Genomic DNA, 14,130 nt, shown 5'->3' on the forward strand with positions numbered 1-14,130 from the left:
TTGCTAACACTAAGTCACTTAGTTTAAATTAAATTTTATGTTGGCACTACACAAAATTTCATTCAATTAAGAGGAAAAGGCATAGAAATCTTACTGAGTGCTATCTACAAGACTAGTACTTCACTCCGAAAATCTTTGGTTCTTAACCACCAGGCAAAACTCGCCCCTACTTTTCAGAAAGAATGAAATCTGACCTGAGTCTGACCCTGAACCTTCAAGAGTGAACCCTGAGCACAGAAGCAGGAATAAGCCCGGAGTCCTGCCAGATGTGGCCAGAAGGAAGGGAAGGAAAGGGACAGAAAGGGAAGGAGGGAGGGAGGGAAGGAAGGAAGGAAGGAAGGAAGGAGGGAGGGAGGGAAGGAAGGAAGGAAGGAAGGAAGGAAGGAAGGAAGGAAGGAAGGAAGGAAGGAAGGAAGGAAGGGAGGAAGTAGGGAGGGTGGGAGGAAGTAGGGAGGGAGGGAGGGAGGGAGGAGGGAGGGAGTCGAGAGGGAGGGAGGGAAGGAAGGAAGGAAGGAAGGAAGGAAGGGAGGGAGGGAGGGAGGGAGGGAGGGAGGGTGGGAGGAAGTAGGGAGGGTGGGAGGAAGTAGGGAGGGAGGGAGGGAGGGAGGGAGGAGGGAGGGAGTCGAGAGGGAGGGAAGGAAGGAAGGAAGGAAGGAAGGAAGGAAGGAAGGAAGGAAGGAAGGAAGGAAGGAAGGAAGGAAGGAAGGAAAGAAGGAAGGAAGGAAGGAGAGGAAGGGAGGGAGGGAGGGGAGTGACATCCTGTGAAGCCTGAGCACCGTCTCATTGACACAGGACTCCTCCACCAGGCTGGCCTGTGTCTATCAGGTCATTCCAGGTAGACTCCCCTTCATGACAAAGTCAGTGCCAAAACCACAAACCCAGCTGGGGAGGAAGCTGACGGGCTGGACACTCTCGGCGTGCAGGAGCCCGGGTTTGAGCACTGGCACCGCACGGTCCTGGAGCACTGCCAAACAGCCCAGGAGCTGCCACCACCCCCACTTTGGTCCCCCACACCCAAAAGGAAAAAAAATTGGTACCTCACTAAAGACAGCAGCATTTTGGAAATGAGGGAAAATTAAATGACTGATGACCACACGCAATCAAAACCGAACAGTGGAGAAAAAAAAAAAGGCTTCAAATACTTCCTGAGTACATTTTCATCCTGCTTCCAGCTCCATAAACATAACCACCCCAAGACTTTACCCCAGCATCTCCCAGACCCAGTAGACACTGTAACCTCTACGTATGGAGCACATGTCTAGTAAAATGACCCGTCATTCAGTGGTTTTATCAAGTGAAAAAAGTATGTATGTTAACGGGGCCAAAGCAATAGCACAGAGGGTAAGGCGCCATGCACGCAGCAGACCTGGGTTCAATCTCCAGCATCCCACATGGCTCCCGAGCCCTCCAGGAATTATTCCTGAGTGAAGAACCAGGACTAATCCCTAAGCACTGCTGGGTGTGGACCAGCACCACCAAAAAAACTGGCTGCGTTACACTCGTACAGTTCATTCTCATCTGCACAATCATACTAGCAAAAACTCACTGTTCTATCTTTAAGAACATGAAGGATAGGTCCCTTTATCCCTGGATCGGTCATAAAAGCAGCAATTCTTATTTAATATAAAGAAGCATTCCTCTATTACTTTTCTGAATCACGCTTGTAATTCCTTGTATGTTACACTTAAAGCTGACTCGCAATGAAAGAACAATCAACAAGTGAAGACTTGTGTCTTAGGAAGAAAAATAATCCAAACTCAGCCCCCCACGCTAAATCAATGTGCATTAAGTGACAAGTCAGCAAAAGACAAGCATAAGCAGAATTTTCTAATGAGGCAGTTCAGACGTTCTACTGCTGAGAAATTAAAAAATGGGAAGGGGCAGGGAACAACAGGAATACACGGAAGCCCTCACAGAGGTACCTTAGAAGAAGAGAAGGCTGGAGAGAACACACCAGGGTAAGGTGCTTGCCCATCCTCGGCACCACACATGGACCCAAATATGGCTGCAGAGTGACCCCCTGAACAGAGCCAGTAGTAACCCGAGGTTCTGGGTGTGGCCCCAGGACAAAACAAAAATGGGAGAGCCAGACTACTCAACATCCACTGAAAAACCTTTTATAAAGACTGTACGGGGCTGGAGCGACAGCACAGTGGGGAGGGAGTTTGCCTTGCACGCGGCCAACCCGGGTTCGATTCCCAGCATCCCATATGGTCCCCCAAGCACCCCCAGGAGTAATTCCTCATTGTAGAGCCAGGAGCAAGCCTTAAGCATCTACCGAGTGTGACCCAAAAACCCAAAAAAAAAAAAAAAAATTTGTATGTTAAGCACATTCATCACAACTTTAAGAAAACTGTTAATTCTATTTTACTGATTAAAAAATCATAAGACTAATTTTCCCCATCATTCCATAAGTAGAATGAATGTGAATCACTGCATAGCTCATTACATCATAAACAAAGCAAGCATCAACGCATCCTGAAAGTATAAACAGCTTAACAGGATATAAATGGCTTTTCCTCTGAGTCTGAAGAACTTAGATAAAGCCAATATTACAGGCATAGATAAACTCTTATACAACTTCCTAGACCATTTTTAGGCTGAACGATTCTAAAGAAACTGGGAGGGGCATTTCCCTTGCATATGGCGGCCCAGGCTGGAGCCCCAGCACCGCACATGGTACCCTGAATAATCACTGCCAAGCGTGGCCCCCAAGCACAAAACCAGAATGAAACCCTGAACAACACCAGGTATGGCCCAAGATACAGATTTGGAAACATTTTCAAATCAAGCAAGCTGTGCCTATTCCGCAGAACAGGACGAGCAGGAAGCACAGAGACATAACGCTGGTGAGCCCAGAACCTCCGGCCCCACCTGAGAGAACTTAAGCTTGGAACTGAGGTTTCTGTTTCAAAGATAACGAAAGAAAAAGGACATTTTATTTAAGAAAAAGAGAAAGGTTCAAAACAGATTTTCCAGAGGGGAAATGTTGGAGTCCTGAAAGGGAAATAAGAAACAAGTCAGAAGCAGTCTCGCATAGTGCAGAGAAAGATGAAGCAACGTTCACAGGACAAACCAGGTAGCAAAGAAGAGGACAATTCACAGCAAAAAGTTAAAACCAAACAGCCATGGAGAAGGGCAATTTATCAATCAAAAAAGACATTCCCGGGGCTGGAGTGATAGCACAGCGGGGAGGCGTTTGCCTTGCACGCAGCTGACCCAGGTTCAATTCCCAGCATCCCATAGGGTCCCCTGAGCACCGCCAGGAGTCATTCCTGAGTGTAGAGCCAGGAGGAACCCCTGTGCATCACAGGGTGTGACCCAAAAAGCAAAAAAATAAAAAATAAAAAAATAAAAAAGACATTCCCAAGGAACCAGAGAATAAACCAGAGTTCTGCGATCAAGGCGCTGGCCTCCCATGCTGCAGCAGGCTGACAGCCGTCCGTCCGTCTGTCCCTCTCTGGCTCTCCTGCGTGTGCTCTCCCTCTCTCCCACACAGAGCACTTCTACAGAACTGCATGTGATCTCTGAGCATCGCCGGGCTCCCGAGCAGAGAGCCAGGAACAGGCCCTGTGCACTGTTGGGTGGGCCCCAAAGCAAAACAAGCCAAAAATTAAAACAACATCCTGGGGAAAGAACCGGTAACATCTTACTTTGTTTTAATTGAGGGCTGAAATTCCAGGAGTCAGACTGTGTGTGTGCCTGCGCGTGTGCACTTATTCTACCGGGCATTAAACAGTCTTTACACACACACACACACACACACACAATCTGCAAAGGACTGACCCTTTAAAAGCTCAGTTTTGAAAAAGCTGGAAAACTTTCTGCTTAGAAGACAATCCTTAGTTGTAAAACTATCTAAAATTTATGCACCAACAACCATTTCACATTAAAAATCTGAGCACGTAGCTAGAAGCAATAGCACAGCAGGTAGGGGTTTGCCTTGCATGCAGCTGACCCGGTTCAATCCCAGGCACCCCATATGGTCCCCTGCGCCCACCAGGAGTAATCCCTAAACACAGGTAATTGTGGCCCTAGAACAAAGAAAATAATCAGATGTTTTGTAAACTCCAAGATTTACAGACTAGAAGGTACAGAGAAGCAAATAAAATATAATGTTTTGATTATCTGGTACATGATTTTGCACTGTCCAGACAATTTGGTTTTATACCATTAACAACATACCCTGAATAAGAAATCCAATCAGTTTACCTTTATATATCCAATCTGTTACCTAAGTGAAAAAATCCACTATTGCTTCTACCTTTAAAATATAGGCCATATACATTTAGAACCTAGCTATCACATGCCTAACGTACATTTGAATGGAAAGACTGTTTAACGCCCAGTAGAATGTGCACGCACACACACACACACACACACACACACACGAGCAGCCTTCTAGAGACCCTCAGCTGAACACTGCTTTGAACATACTTGAATCCTGATAACCAGGAACTCAAACTCTGTAAGTGTAGAACAACCATCTGTAGATGGTTGTAACCAATCCCACTTTTTATAATAGACAAAGCTGTGGAAAAAAGCCCTAAATTTAAGGTTAAGCAAACCCCAGGAAATCAAATGTCGATTTAACCTTTAATCTAACACATTTATTTCCTTATTTCCTTATTCAACAGCCAGACTGACTCACAATCACAGCAGACATGCCATGTCTCACACAGTTTAAGGAATGTTTTTATGTCAGCAGATGAAAGTGAAATCCTACAGATTTCAGCAATCTCCTCGTCCAAGCACTAGAAAGGAGCAGAGCACAGAATCTTGACGGAATCTGCGAGCAAGATCAGACGCGGAAGCTTCCGACACCCATACAGCATGAAGGAGACTTCCCTCTGTAGCTTAGTACAAGCCCTACAGGAGTCACCCAAGGCAGCTGTCTCGGTTTCATAAACAAGGAACGGAAATTGAGGCTCCAAGGGCCTAAACCCAAAACTTAATAAACAGCAGAGTTCCTTTACCATTCCCTCCGGGGGGGGGGGGGGGTCATTTCCCTTCTCCTTAGAGACCTACAAACCTAAAGATCACCCCAGCAAACTAAAGCAGCACTTCCAAGAACAGGGACAGCTATGAAAGAGAAAACCCTTTCCAAATAAATGCATGCTACCCTAGCGGCTGGGGGGTGGGGGGTGGGGGATGGAGAGGGCTGAGCCCTGCGTGAGACACAGAGCCGGGGGGGGGGGGGGGGGGGAGCCAGAGAGACAGCACAGTGGGTAAGGCGCGAGCCTTACAGGATCCCCATATGGCCCCCCAACGCCCCCTGCCAGGACTCAGGAGTAAGCACTGAACACTGCTGGAGGAAGTTTGGGGCCCAAATGAGTCTCTCCCTGCCGAGGAAGCCACTCCCTGCACCGTGAAGCAGTGTCCAACGCCAGCGCTAGCTTGGCGCCACTTCCGCAGTCCCCACTAGCGCACAAAACCAAGCACAGGCGCGAGGAAGAATCCCGGAAACCATGGTTACCTGGCATCCACAGCGTCTGGACCGCTCTGGGAGAAGCCTCTTCTCCATTGCTCCAGGGGTGAAGAACGGGCTTCAGGCCTAATCTGCATAACCCCAAACCATGGCTACAACACGGGCAACATGTAACGATTCTGGCCTCAACTGGGGAAGCTGCTGGCCGGGGGCCGAGAGAGCAGTCTCGCTTCACCTGCTGGGCCCCTCAGACGCCAGGAGCCAGGCTCCACAGCTCGCCCTCCAGGGCTCTGAGCCCCTGGGGTCGGTTTGCTTTGTGTTTGGTTGGGCCCGCAGTGCTCAGGAGGGCACTGAGATGCGTCCCCTAGCCCAGGCCCGTGTGCAAAGCTCGCTCTCCAGTCCAGTTCTGAGTAGGATTTGCCAACACACCACAACTAGCCTGGAGACAACGCTTCTGTGTATACACGTGCCAGGGCACACGCCGGAGGCCAGGAGAGAGGGAGACAAGCCTCTGCATTTGCAAGATTTAACCTTGGCCTACACGGCAGGGGAACCAATCCATGCCTATTAACAGTGAAGCCTGAAGCCAGATTTTTATTTTATTTGCAGTCAAAACGCCCTCACTTAGGTAGGTTTTAAGTTTGAAAAAAAAAAAAAACCTATATATAAAAATGTTGACATTGGGGCTGGAGTGATAGCACAGCGGGGAGGGCGTTTGCCTTGCACGAGGCCGACCCGGGTTCGATTCCCAGCATCCCATAGGGTCCCCCAGCACCGCCAGGAGTAATTCCTGAGTGCAGAGCCAGGAATAAGCCCTGTGCATCGCGGGGTGTGACCCAAAAAGCAAAAAAAAAAAAAAAAAATTGTCGACATTATGTACAAAAATAAAAGATGATTGAGGTCTGGGAGGGAGTGGAGCGGACAGGATGCCTGCCTCGCACACAGACACGCAGGCTCAATCCCAGCACCCCAGTAGTTCCCCGAGTCCACCAGGAGTGACCCAAACAGAGCCAGGAGTAAGCTCTGAGCACCGCTGGGTGTGGCCCAGAAACAAACAGAAGAGAATGAGTGTGGCCACTGCTCACTGTGATTAAGTCTGAACTAAAATTCCGTGGCCAGAGACAGTGCAAGAGCCATCTGCGGCTGGGGCTATTGGGCTCAACTACTAGCTCAAACCCTTGCACCAGATGGTCCAGTGCCGCCAGGGGTGGCCCCCGAGTACCACTGGGCATGCCCTCTGCCCACAGAGAAATTAAAATTCAGGAACCCAGATCAGTACAGCCTTGAAAACAGCTGACTTGGGGCCGGAGCGTAGTATAGTGGGGAGGGCGTTTGCCTTGCATGCAGCCAACCCGAGTTCAATCCCCGCCATCCCGTACGATCCCCCGAGCACCGCCAGGAGTAATCCCTGAATGCAGAGTCAGAGGTCACCCCTGAGCATTGCTGGGTGCAACCCAAAACAAACAAACAAACAACAGCAGACCCAGATTAGATCCCCAGCACCTCATGTAACATCCCAAATCACCTGGGGGGGGGTCCCTGAGTAAAGCCAAGCCCCAAGCACAACCAGGTGTGTCCCCAAAACCAAAAATAACGAAACAAAATTTAGGAGTCCCTAACTGTCCATCAGCCATGCTAGTTCTATGTGGGTTTGGTCGTGCCGGTTTCCGAGCCACACCAAGCCCAGCGCTATGGGCCACTCCTGGAGATGTCCAAGGGACCGAGGGACCGTGTGACGCGAGGACAGCATCTGGCCCTCCTACACTCAAATCACACTCTGTCCTCTGAGCCATCTCTCCAACCCAAACGGGTTTTTAAACAAAGTCTCAAAGTTCAGAAATAGTTTTCGGGAGCAAGGACAGTCACAAACCAACTCCAAAGTCACAATATAGGGTGACTGAATTCCAATTTTTTGTACCCAAGTAAAATAAGCTTTCTTTACCCTTTTCTTTCATCACTCTCCTCCACTTAACCCACAAATTCTCAGTTGTGCCCAGTTCGCTTTCAGTTCAGACAGGTTCAGAACAGCCAACGTGAAGACCACACAGCGTAGAGGATGAGTGGGCAGCAGAGAGCACAAAAGGCTAGGGCACTGGGTGGACCCGGGCTGGGAGCCCTGGCACCTGAGCACCGTCCGGGGCCCCTCTGAGATAAGGCAGACCCTCTGAGTACTGCCAGGTCACGTCCCAACCACCCCACCAAGAGGTTTGACATCAAAAACATAATTAACTTCATATTTATTGTTACCTGCCAAGTTTTACTGGAGGGAGGAACAAGGAAAATAAATTTCAACACATATAAAGTGAAGGAAAACAATTAATTCAAATTTCTTTCAGCTTAAGCACCGCCCAAAGCCGCGAATCACTGGGCGATTGGGGCCCCCTCAGCAACAAAGCGGCACCCAGTCAGCCCTGCTCCGGACCCAGGGCCGGCCGCGAAGCCAAGGGACCTTCTCCTCCCTCGAGAGGCGGAAGGGCACCGTCTGGAAACGCTCGCCAACATCTGCCTCTGGGTCACTGCCTAAAACCCTTAACTAGGGGCCGGAGAGAAGGGGAGCAGAGAGCTTGCCTTGCACATAAGCATAGCTGACCCGTATCTAATCCCCGGCACCACATATGGTCCCGAGCCCTGTCAGGAAGTGATCTCTGAGCACAGGGCAAGGAGTAAGCCCTGACACTGCCAGGTGTGGCTCAAACACCAAAAAATCTGAACACGGACACTCGGCAGCGGGCCAGACGCCGCCTCCTGCAGCCTCAGAGCTAGAGGTCAGAAGTGCCTTGGGACAAGCGTTCAAGGAGAGAATGCGAAACATCTTTAACATAAGTATCAAAAAACAGCTCTCCACGTGTGGTACCACCAAAGCGGAGGCTCAGGAAATGAGAGACTGGGACCATAAAGCAGGTAAGCTGCTTGCCTTGCATGCAGCTGACCTGGGTTCAATTCTCAACAACATATATGGTCCCCAGAGCCACGAGTAAGCCCTGAGCACAGCTGGGTGAGATCCAAAACCAAAACCAAGATAGAAAATAAAGAAATGGAGCTTAACCTAGAACAAACAGCAAGAAAAAAACAAACAGCAGGTGAGAAGAACAAATGCAAAGTGGTGAGCGAAAGCACGAGGAGGGGTAAGGAGGCTCACAGAGGATGCGGGAAACCAGCTCCACGGCTGACACGTGACTCCTGGAAGAACAAGGCTACCCTCTTGGCTGACCAAGTAGCCCTAGTAGAAAGAGCCTGAAATAGTGAACACTTTCCTAGTGAGGAGTCAGAAGCCGTCTGTGAAACCTGCTCAAGGAAATGAGGGCGGGACGGGGGAGGGGCTTGAAGGAGTAAACAGACAGGAGCACGACTTTGCCTCCGGGGAAGCATCAACTTAAAGCAGAACGAAAGGACTTCAGCAGATCTCTCCAGTTTGAAACTGCAGATATCAAAATTTACCAAGTCACAGACACTACACCACTAAGCACCGAACAAACATCACCCAATTTGTACTGATGTCAAGATAAAAACAAGGAGGGGCCAGGGCAGCGCACATGGCCGTCCCAGGCTCAACCCCTGGCACCCCACGTGGCATGGGGTCACCAGGAGTGACTGTTGTATGTAGAAGTGAATCCCTGAGCACTTGTGTGCGACCCAAAGGAAAGCAAAAACAAAGGAGAAAGAAAAAAAAGGAAAAAGGAAAAACGAAGGATCAGCAGCAAATATTTGTATTTCTCATTCCATCGAGCGGGTGCTGGTCTGGCCCTCGTGTGTGGAACAGAAGGTACAGGAGTGGCCATGCATGACACTCTGCAAGCATTCCTCTCACCGAGTCCCTCTCAGTCCCTCTCCACACATTCCAACAGAAGCGGCCAGAGACTCAGCTCTCCAAGCCCAGGGACCCCCCAAAGGGCGCTCTGCTCCTCTACCTCAGTTCGCACCTATGTGCTCAGCTGAAAAGTTCCCAAGAAGGTGATAAAAGTGTCAACCTCTCCCAGACTGCAAAATGAGCCATTTTAGCTTGCCATGTGAAATGCCTCATCATACGAAACATAAAAGCACTGCCCACCAGAGAGGATCCCCCTGCCCCCCGCCCCCTCCCTGTAAGTTCCACTTAAGTACTTAATCAGCACTGTGCACACTCACTCTGATTGCAGTTGCCACCACTCAATGCCGGCGAGCTGCCGACACAACCTCGCTAATTGTCCTGGCTCTCCTGAAGTGCCCGATTACTCCTCCAGCTGCCTGTGCGCGCCGAAGACCACACACCCAGGAGAACCTGGGGACTCCCGAGTACTCGCCACATTCTCCTGAATCAGCTAAAAATGTTGCCATGCTAAATATCCCGGACTCTAGCTTTCAATTCCTACCAGCTGAAAAGGGGGTGTACTTCATTTGACAGAAATAGGATAAAGGGGCCGGAGAGACCGTACAGTGGAGAGGGCGCATGCCTTGAAGTCCGATCCCCGGCTTCCCATAGGGTCCCCAAGCCCACCAGGAGTAATGTCAGAGTGCAGGGCCAGGAGTAACCCCTGAGCACCACTGGGTGTGGTCCAAAACAAGAAATAGGATACAAAAGTAACAAACCAAGAAGCCCGCATGCTAAAAAGTTTCACTAGATTCTCTAACAAAGAACCCCCAGTGAATAAACCATTTTAACCAAATAAAGAATTATTTTTATTAGAGTTTAGCACTATCTTACTTATAGCCAGCCTCAAAGAAAACTACCAGCTGTGAAGTGTCCTAATGGGGGCTGGAGTGGGGGGTACAGTGGGGAAGGCGCTTGCCTTGCATGCAGTGGACCCCGGTTCAATCCCCACATGGAAAGCCAGGTGCAGCCCAAAGACAAAAGGAGTGCCATGATGGGGCCCGAGAGCACAGCAGCAGGGGTGCAGGGGGCACGGTCCTGAGGACCCGGGGAGGGATTCCTGAGCCAGAGGTGTGGCCCAAACAACAAAAGGGCATACAACAGCACCAAAAACTGAAAAGCCAGGAGAAATTCTTATTTCTCATGCAGCCTAGGTGAAGAGTCTGGAACACGACAGGGGCTAACGACGCGTGGCCTTCCCTGCAGGCAGTGCTCAATGCACGCGGGCAGGAGCATGTGCTTCTGCTTAGAAACCCAGGGGGCCACACAGGGCGCTCGCCTTGCTCTCAGCCAACCAGGGTTCGATGACACATGGTCCCCCAGAGCAGCACCAGGACTGATCCCTGAGCCCAGGGTCAGGAGTAAACCCTGAGCAGCCAGAGGTGGACCCACCCCCGACCCCGCAAAAATAACTGCAACCAGCAAATGGGAAACAGGACCCCACCAGAGCTAGGCACAGGACCGACCTCCCGGTCTCTGTCTGGCACGGCGCTCCCCAACACACAGCAGCGCCGAGGCACTCTCTAAAGCAGCACCACACGCCCACTCCTCAGGGTCAATTCATGGCGCTGTGGAATGGGGGTAACCACCGCCAGACCAACAGGGGCTCAAGTCCGGGTGAAAACACAGTGCACAGTCTAAACAGCGACTCCTTATACAGCAAGTCAGAATTCGACTTCGGTGATTTTACTGGAAAACCATATTCCAAGGAATTCGTTTTCAAAAAACTCAAGTAGCACTTCAAAGTTCTTCCTGACCGAGGCCAACAACCAACCCCAGAGAAATGATTCAAGACTCTCCAGCACTGAAGGATCTCAATTTACCCAAGATTTAAGGAACTCAGCTACTGAGAGAGAAACACCATGAATCACCGGGCACCATTTGTTCCTCCCTGCCCGGTTGGGCCCGGACCGTCAGTTCCTCATTCCCCAGGACGAACCTGCTGCTCCCCAGCCCCGGCTGACGCGCCCCGGTTCCCGTGCCCCCTCCCCAAGGCCCCCCACCCCGTGCACCTCTACCCAGTAACTCTCACAACGCGGGGCCCACGTTCGCAAAACTGAGACCCTCCAGGTCCAGCGCTCAGTGGACTGTGCCCACCCTCGGACCCGTCTGGAAGGCAAAGCGCGCCGAGAGGGCCCGAGGCGGTTCCAGCCCGCCGGTCCTCATCCGACTCGGGCCCTTTTCCAGGGGAACGAGGCCAGACACGGACCCCAGGGGTCCCTAACCTCAAGAGGGAGGCATGTGGCACCGACTGAGGCCGTGGTCACCCGGAGGACACGACAGGACTGCGCTGCCGGGGGAGGGGCCGGGGGAGCCGGCCAAGCTTGGGGGGGGTCGCCGAGAAGGGGACGGACACCGCACACCAGCCCCCAGCCCCGCCCCCGCCCCTCTGCGGGGGTCCCGCTGTCCAGCCCGCCTGGCGGGCCAATGGGAAGGGAGGGGGGGCGCTGTCAAGCGAGCAGGGCCCGGTGGGCCGTGACAGCGCAGAGCCCCGTCCCCCCGGCCCTGCCCAGGGCACCCGCGGCGCCCCCCACCCCACCCACCCCGAGCCCCCCGGGGCGGGATCGCGGAGGAGGGGGCGGCGTTACCTTTGTAGAGGTTGGTGACGGCGGTGGCTGCGTTTTGGAAAGGGACCCAGAGCGACAGTCCTGGCTGCTGGCACACTCGGTCTGGCGGCGGGGGCGCGGGGGGCGCCGGGCGGAGACAAAGAGGCGCGGGGAGACGGACAGAAGGACAGAAGGACGGACGGACGGACGGGGGGAGAGAGAGACACCGAGTTACTGGGCGGCCCGAACCGGCCATGTTAGGTTTCGCCATTTTGTTCCCGGGGTTTCGGGGCGCCCCGGCGGCGGGGGGCGGGGAGCGGGCGCCGGGCAGGGGCGGGGGGGCAGCGGGGGGCCGGGGGGACCCAGGCCGGGCCGGGCCAGGCCGGGCCGGGGGGCGGGCGGGGGGCGGCCCCGCGCAGTCCCCGCCCCGGGCCACAAAGGGGCCGCCCCGCCGCCGCCCTTCGCCATTTTGTGACCGGGGGCTCCTCCCCGGGCCGCCGCGGGGCCGGGGCCGGCGGGGGGCGGGCGGCGGGGGCGCGCCGGGACCCCCGGGGGTCGCCCCCCGCCGCCGCCGCCGCCGGCCCCCGCCCGCGCCCCGCGTCCCCGCCCGCCCGCGCCGCCATCTTGCGGGGAGGGGGCCGGGCGGGGGCCGGGGCCGGGCGGGGGGCGGCGGGGCGGGGGCCGGGCCGGGGGCGGCCTCACCTTTGTAGAGCTGCGCCACGGCCGTGGCCGAGTTCTGGAAGAGGTGCCACAGCTTCTGCTGCTTGTGCTCGGGCTGCGCGGCCGCCGCCGCCTCCTCCTGCAGCTCGGGGGGCAGCTGCTCGTCCTGCTCGGCCTCGGCCAGGCACTGGCGCTCCCACTTGGAGAACCAGTGCTCGGGCCCGTGCTCCTGGATCTCCGCCTCGCCCTCCTCCTTGCGCTCCTCCATGGCCCGCGGCCCCCCGCGGCCGCGCCGCCGCCGCCGCCGCGTCCTCCTCGGGCGGGGCCCCCGCGGCGGCGTCCTCGGCCGGCGGCCCCGGCGGCGGCGGCGGCGGCGGCGGCCGCGGCCGCGGCCCGGCCCGGCCCGGCCCGGCCTGGCCCGGCCCGACGCGCCTAGGCCCGCCGCCCCGCGCCGCCCCGCACGCCCCCCGCCCCCGGCCCGGCCCCGGCGGGCCGCGCCGCGCCTGCCCTCCGCGCCCGGCCGGCCCGAGCCCGCCTAGCGCCGCGCCATGGCGCCGCGGCCTCCCGAGGGCCGCCGCCGCCGCTGCCCGCCGCGCGCCCGCCCCGCCCGGCCTGCGCCGCCGAGCCCTCCGCGGAGACTGAGGCGCGTCGTCGGCGCCGCCGCCGTCGACGCCTCTGCGGCTGCCGGCCCCCGCCCGCCCCCGCCCACATGCTGACTACGAAGCGCCGCCCCCCGCCCCCCCGCCCGGCCCCGGGGCCCCGGCCCGGCCGGGGCGCGCCCGCTCCGCGCGCCCCCATTGGTCCGCGCCCGCCGCTTCCGCGTGCCGGCCTCGGGCTGGCCGCGCCGCCATTGGCCCGCCGGCCGGGCCGCGTGACGTCATCAATGGGGCGGGGGCCGGCCGTGAATGTCAGGAAGGGTGAGGACGGGGAGGGCGGGGGAGGCGGAGGGGGCGGAGCTGACGCCGCGGCGTCCGAGCCAACCCAGGAAGGGGAAAAAAAAAAAAAACAACAGGCGAGTTGGAGCGGTGCGCATGCGCGCTCGCCCGCAGGGCCCCCCAGCCGCCGGGAGGCCGGCGGGGTCACGTGACGCGGCGCCGCGACCGCGCCCCGCGGGGCCTTTTCGGCCGTTTTTTTCAGGGCTTCGGGAGTGCCGGTGTAGTCGCTGCTGCCCAGCGTCCCGGGGACCGCTGGGTGGGCTGGGTGGGCTGGGTGGTCGCCTCCCTACCCCCGCCTCTGGCAGGTCCCGGAGGGAGCAGGAGGGAAGTGGAAGGGTGGGGGGAAGGGGAGCAAACACCCAACTTGTTTCCAAGTTCGCGACGCGCTTTATTCCAGTGGCCCATTTCCCCGACTTGCAAACCGAGCCTGAGACACCCGAGGCAACGCTTGCGGCTTGCGAGGCCAGCGGCTGTCCCCCGTCTCTTTCCACCACCCACCCTCCACCCCTACCCACCCCACCCCCGGGGCCAGGGACCCTGGAAGGACAGCGCGGCGGGCCCCGCACCTGTCCCCAGCAGGCACGCGCCGGGGCCACGCGCGGCTCCGCCTCCCCGCGTGGCCTTCCCCGGCCAGGGCCCGACGGCGTCCAGGGCGCGGGCGGTGCGGGTCGTCCCCGCGGGGCTCCCTCGGCATCTGCGGCCCCGTCAGCGGGG

At 56.1% G+C, this 14,130-nt stretch overlaps 1 protein-coding gene across 1 annotated transcript in view; it reads right to left on the minus strand.

The window, feature by feature from the left end:
• HAPSTR1 (HUWE1 associated protein modifying stress responses) overlaps positions 1–12,820 on the minus strand; it is a 28,771-nt gene extending 15,951 nt beyond the window's left edge. The window contains exons 1-2 of the mRNA XM_055134064.1: positions 12,524–12,820; positions 11,864–11,944 (exon numbers count right to left, since the gene is read on the minus strand). Coding sequence (XP_054990039.1) covers positions 11,864–11,944; positions 12,524–12,749 — 307 coding nt within the window. The 5' untranslated portion in view covers positions 12,750–12,820. The remainder of the gene's footprint in view (positions 1–11,863; positions 11,945–12,523) is intronic.
• Between the last annotated feature and the right edge of the window lie 1,310 nt (positions 12,821–14,130).

Source organism: Sorex araneus, chromosome 4 (assembly GCF_027595985.1).
Source record: "Sorex araneus isolate mSorAra2 chromosome 4, mSorAra2.pri, whole genome shotgun sequence".
NCBI classification, from domain to species: Eukaryota; Metazoa; Chordata; class Mammalia; order Eulipotyphla; family Soricidae; genus Sorex; species Sorex araneus.